The sequence below is a fragment of the Octopus sinensis genome, linkage group LG20 (genome assembly GCF_006345805.1).
Source record: "Octopus sinensis linkage group LG20, ASM634580v1, whole genome shotgun sequence".
Lineage (NCBI taxonomy): Eukaryota > Metazoa > Mollusca > Cephalopoda > Octopoda > Octopodidae > Octopus > Octopus sinensis.
The window spans coordinates 10,557,745-10,564,082 of record NC_043016.1 but is presented as its reverse complement, the minus strand read 5'-3'; the positions used below and the strand labels follow the sequence as shown (position 1 = coordinate 10,564,082).

General features: G+C 38.9%; 1 protein-coding gene across 1 annotated transcript in view; it reads right to left on the bottom strand.

Moving 5' to 3' along the window:
• LOC115222549 overlaps positions 1–365 on the bottom strand; it is a 111,510-nt gene extending 111,145 nt beyond the window's left edge. The window contains 1 exon segment of the mRNA XM_036511710.1: positions 1–365. This exon segment is cut by the window's left edge and continues 314 nt beyond it. Within this exon segment, the coding sequence (XP_036367603.1) occupies positions 1–57 (57 nt within the window). The 5' untranslated portion in view covers positions 58–365.
• Positions 366–6,338: the final 5,973 nt, after the last annotated feature.

Below are 6,338 nucleotides of genomic sequence, written 5' to 3'. Positions count from 1 at the left end.
GAGAGCGATGTAGACGGAGGACGAGGACACGTACTGGGGTAGCTCGTAGAACACCATGTCTCTACTACGAACGAACGACCCGGACCGGACCGGACCGACGGCGGGTTGGGAATGGGGGGGAAATCTCCAGGAGGAAAAGGAAAAAGAGGAAAAGAGAGGAGAAAGGAAAGGGAAAAGGAGGAAAAAAGGCGGCTCGACCAGAAACGCCTGAGAATAAACAAAAACCACCACAACAACAACAACAACAGAGGAACGGCGTCGCCTGTGTCGAAATTTGTAACCATGCAAAACGTACAAAACCGGAACCACGTCACTTATTAAAGAGTAACAAGATACGAAACCAAAACCCCCCTCCTCCACCACCACCACAACCATCGCCACCACACTCCTGACCCGATCGAGTCGTCGCCACAGCCGCCGCCGTCTTATGTAAGCGTGAGAGAGAGAGAGTAAATAAACAAATAAATAAAAAAAAACAGAGAGAGAGAGACAGACAGAGAGACGGAGGTAGAAAGACAGAGAGAGAGAGGTAAAAAGGCAGAGAGAGAGAGAGAGGTAGAAAGGCAGAGAGAGAGAGAGAGGTAGAAAGGCAGAGAGAGAGAGAGAGAGAGAGGTAGAAAGGCAGAGAGAGAGAGAGCCGTACACAGATACGCATGTACAACAAACAAGCATACTCGGCAAATATGTACACACACACACATATATATACATCACACACAAACACATGTATACATCACACACAAACACATATATATATACATCACACACACACACACACACATACATATATATACTTCACACAAACAAACACATACATATATATATATATATATATATATATATATATATATACGTGTGTGAGTCAGTGTTTTGTTTGTAAATAAATATACGCGGAAGATTGTCGATTACGAGCCACACCTACACCACACACACATACATACACACACACACATATATATATGATATATATATATGTATGTATATTATATTATATATATATACACTCATATTGTATACAGTGCTGTCTTCGTAGCATTATAAAACCCCGGGCAAATAAATGCAACGAGGCCCTGTAGTATTTAATAATTGACAAGAGGAGCCACAACATACATCGATCAGAATCGAACCCTTAGATCGGCAGTGTGTACATACATGCATACATACATACACACATACATACACACATACACGCATACATACATACACACATACATACATACACACATACATACATAAATATATACATACACACATACATACATACATGCATACATACATACACACATACATAAATACATACACACATACATACATACATGCACACACACACATACATACATACATGCATGCATGCATACATACATACATACATACACGCATACATACATAAATACATACATACATACATACATAAATACATACATACATACATACATACATACATACATACATACATACATACATACATACATACATATAGATATAAATACACACACATATACGTGACACTTGCAAATGTCATAGTTTTAACGCACACACATACATATACATACATATAGTATGTATGAACATCGTTGTCGCCAAGTCTTGCATATATATATTCATACTCACAAATACTCGTACGTGTATATGTATGTATGTATGTATAGTGTATATAAGTGTGTGTGTGTGTATGGTAAAAGATGTTTGTAGCAGCAGTAGCTGTTCAGCTCTAGGTTAGCCTTCAATGAAGCGAACCTTTATGATGAAAGACCTTCGAGCTGTCACCATCCCATCGTTCACTCTCTCCATCCCTTAATTTAAGACGGCAAGGTATTTTTAAAGGGGAATTTTAGCAGTTATTTCTAGCATACTACGTGGTCATGGGACAATTCTCCAGGGTTCTGCACACACACACACACACACACACACATACATACACACACTCGTATAGTATATGAATGCATAAACATAAAAACATACATATATTCATTTATAGTCCCTGTACATATTTATATATGTCCGTTTCTTTTTCTGCTGTATATTTTTTTTTTAAATTTCATTCAACTATACATAGTGTTTAGACAGGTATGTGTAAAATACGCATGCATGCATGCATGTATGTGTGTGTGTAAGTATGTATGTATGTATGTTTGTATTTTGCTACGTGTAAGTTTTAGCTATATGTTAACGTATGTGCTTGTGAATGGATGGATGGAAGGAAGGAAGGATAGACAGATAGACAGACAGATAGATAGATAGATAGATAGATAGATAGATAGATAGATAGATAGATAGATAGATAGATAGATAGATAGATAGATAGATAGATAGATAGATAGATAAATAGATAGATAAATAGATAGATAGATAAATAGATAGATAAATAGATAGACAGACAGACAGACAGACAGACAGACAGATAGATAGATAGATAGATTTGAGCTGAAATAGCGACAGTTTCAATTTAAGACTGAACTTAATGGATTTGAGTGTGTGTGTGCAACAGAATTCTTCTCAATTAGTTAAAGCGAATTCTTCTCAATTAGTTAAAGCGAAGTACACGTTTATTGAAAGGTCTCAAAATCTTTGACACATGATAAAAGGAATTATTTATGTACGACTAACTCAAAATTATGTATATGTATTTTTGTATCTATCTATATGTATATGCAAATGTGCATATATATATATATATATATATATGCATGTATAATTTGTACGTGTGGCTGTACGCGCGCCCGCGTGTTTATATGATTGAAGTGTGAAAAGTTTTGACACAGGAAACAAGTGGGATGCCTCATACGTTTCGTTTGTTTACATAAGTGCGTGGTTTGGAATGTACAAAGTTCCAGTATTTAGCAGCTCTAAGACTATGTACAGAACGGTCGAAAATTTGAGTTTTTGTTTTCGTCCAAGTCCGAAATGGTCGCAAATAGAAAATGCAACTAATTTCGAAGAGTCCGTTCGGTAAGCTGTCAAAAAGTAACGCTAATACACACACACGCACATATAAAAGAGGGGGGAAATTAAAATAATGTGAATTCGTTTGCCTGTCAAGTGAATACTGCTAACTCGATGCTACTTTGTTATCAGTAAAAAAAAAAAACTAAGCTCAAATCAGAGCGTCTAAATTTGCCACCCAGAAATCAATATAAGTTGTGGTTGGTGAAGCACAACATTTGAGATTTCCAAGAAAGGGTTAGTCAACAACAAAGTGAAAGCAAAGTCGTACTTTGAGTCACAGATATCAATATTGCTCATTACTTACACACAAAGGCAATTTGATCCATACTTAACAACACTTAAATCATATGATTACGAGTCATGCTGATAAAAGTGGCTCAAATTAATTTCGTAGAGTACTTGTAAGACATTCAAACCCCGGCCACAAGATATTCAGTCAGGGATCATGAGTAAGCCACTACAGTTTCATATGATTAACCTATAAATCAATCGATCAATGTGAAGCTACAGCATGCAATGGCTCCTTGGGTTATATAAAATTCTACCCTTTTTCACACTATGAAAACCGTTTGGTGTTTATCTCAGCCAGATGATCTTAGGCTTTCACGTAGATCACTCTGGGCACTCACAGAGGGCAGACTGCTAAGACCAGACCACCTTGAGCAAGAAATGATTTTGGACAGTCACACACACAAAGCACCACAGCTAGCCTTCTACAAGACACAGCACAGTTCTCTCCTCCCCGTTGACAGTTTTATTATCAGCCTCTTTCTTTTCTAAACAGCCTATGCAGTTAATCATGTCCAGAAATAAATGTGTCAAGAGTTCATGCGGTTCTACATTTATCATACATGCAGCCAGCTAGACAGCACGATAGTGGTCTTTAATAATACAACACATGTTACCACAACACCGGTGACCAAATAACAACATAACAGTAAGAGTGGCTCTATTAACTTTGTAGGGCACTGGAAAAAGATTTGGCTGGTAATATCACGGAAGGTGCCCAATTTCTGCATACTTGGCCCACAAGAATCAAAGCTCTAGAATTTTAAAAAAATGATAAAAAATAAAAACAGGTTTACTAACAAAAGTGAGTGCCATTGTTTCCAAACGTCATTTGTGTAGCATAACAAATGCTTGGGTCAATATGTATGGCAGCCTGGTCTTGTATTCCGTTTCAGTTTAGTCTGAGATGGAGGAAGGAGTTCCAACGGGTCTTTAATTGTCAGCAGTCCCTCAGGCAAGTGGATGACATGTAGAAATGAGCTCTTTCTCAAAAAGTGCAATTTTCCAAGCATTTAATATTTATTGTCTGATTATGGCCCTTGATAAGGTGTGCAGTAAATAACTTTATTTAGTCTCAGATATTGTGGCTGAAGCATTTTTCTAAGGATCCATTGCAATAATAATAATAATAATAATAATAATAATAATAATAATAATATAATAATAAATTTAAAAAAAAAACCCAAACATGAACATTTTCCCAATTGTTTTACCACTGACTTGGTATGGTTCAGAAGATGTCATACATATTGTCTCAGTCAGCATACCTTTTATCTTTTACCTGTTTAATCTATTAAATTGCAACCACACTGGAGCACCACCTTGAAAAGTTGAGAAAATTAACCCCAGAACTTTTTTTTTTTAAATCTGGTATTTTTTATATCAGTCTCTGCGGAACTGCTAAATTGTGAAGACATAAACAAACAAACTCTGGTTGCTAATCAATGTCATCATTATCATCATCATCATCATCATCGTCATCGTCATCATTTAACATCTGTTTTCCATGCTGGCATGGGTTGGACGGTTTGCAAGGAGCCAGCAAGCCAGAGGACTGTACCAAGCTCTGCTCTTTGCTTTGGCATGGTTTCTACGACTGGAAGCCACTCCTAATGCCAACCACTTTACAGAGGGTACTGGGTGGCTTTCACGTGACACCAGCACTGGCAAGGTCACCAAGTAACTTGCAAGACAAGACTCCTCAGCTGAGGGCATGGGAGTAGTGTTGAGGGGGGGGGGCTTTGTGCCATGAGGGACTAGAGTAGGAACAGGGTAAAGACAAGTGTCTTGGTATAGAGGAAATGGATGGCTGCCCTAGCTGGAAAAGAAAGGGTGAGAGAGAGAGAGAGAGAGAAGATGGCAGAGATGTGTTGGGGTGTACCATCAAGGTACTGCAGGGGTCAATACAAATAAAGTGTTACAGAGGATCAGGCAAGGTGAGTAGGCAGGAAGTTCACAAGGATGAGAAGGAAGAGTGGGAGATGTGGGGAAGGGGACAGGCATCTATGCAGCTTCTATCAACCAAATCCACCCACAAGACATTAGCCAGCCTGGGACTGTTGTAGAAGAAACTTTCCAAAGGTGCTGTGCTGTGGCACTGAACCCTAAACCATGTGGTTGCAAAGCAAGCTTCTTAACCACATAGCCATGTCTGCACTTGTAGGATTTAGCAGCATAGTTTCTCAGAAGTAACCAACTGTTTTGGTAAACTAAGCATAGTTCCTATTTCTTTATTACCCACAAGGGGCTAAACACAGAGGGGACAAACAAGGACAGACATAGGTATTAAGTCGATTACATCGACCCCAGTGCGTAACTGGTACTTAATTTATCGACCCCGAAAGGATGAAAGGCAAAGTCGACCTCGGCGGAATTTGAACTCACAACGTAACGCAGATGAAATACCGCTAAGTATTTCGCCCGGCGTGCTAGCGTTTTTGCCAGCTCGCCGCCTTAACTAAGCATAGTTCCGAAAAAGGGCCATGGTTGTATTTTTAATAGTGCAGCCTTTGGTTGATGATGGAACCTCTGCGTCGCATTTATGCCGACATCCGAATGGATTGGTTAATGCTCAAAAAGGACTAATTCATACTGTCATACCTCAGTCATGTAGGATAATAGAAGAAAAATAGCAGAAACGTCAGCACGCTGGGCGAAATGCTTAGCGGTATTTCGTCTACTGCTACGTTCTGAGTTCAAATTCCACTGAGGTTGACTTTGCCTTTCATCCTTTTGGAGTCGATTAAATAAGTACCAGTTATACACTAGGGTCGATGTAATCGACTTGATCCATTCGTCTGTCCTTGTTTGTCCCCTCTGTGTGTAGCCCCTTGTGAGTAGTAAACAAAATAGGTATTTCGTCTGCCGCTACGTTCTGAGTTCAAATTCCACTGAGGTCGACTTTGCTTTTCATCCTTCATGGTCGATTAATAAGTACCAGTTATGCACTAGGGTCGATGTAATCGACTTGATCCATTCGTCTGTCCTTGTTTGTCCCCTCTGTGTGTAGCCCCTTGTGAGTAGTAAACAAAATAGGTATTTCGTCTGCCGCTACGTTCTGAGTTCAAATTCCACTGAGGTCGACTTTGCTTTTCATCCTTTCA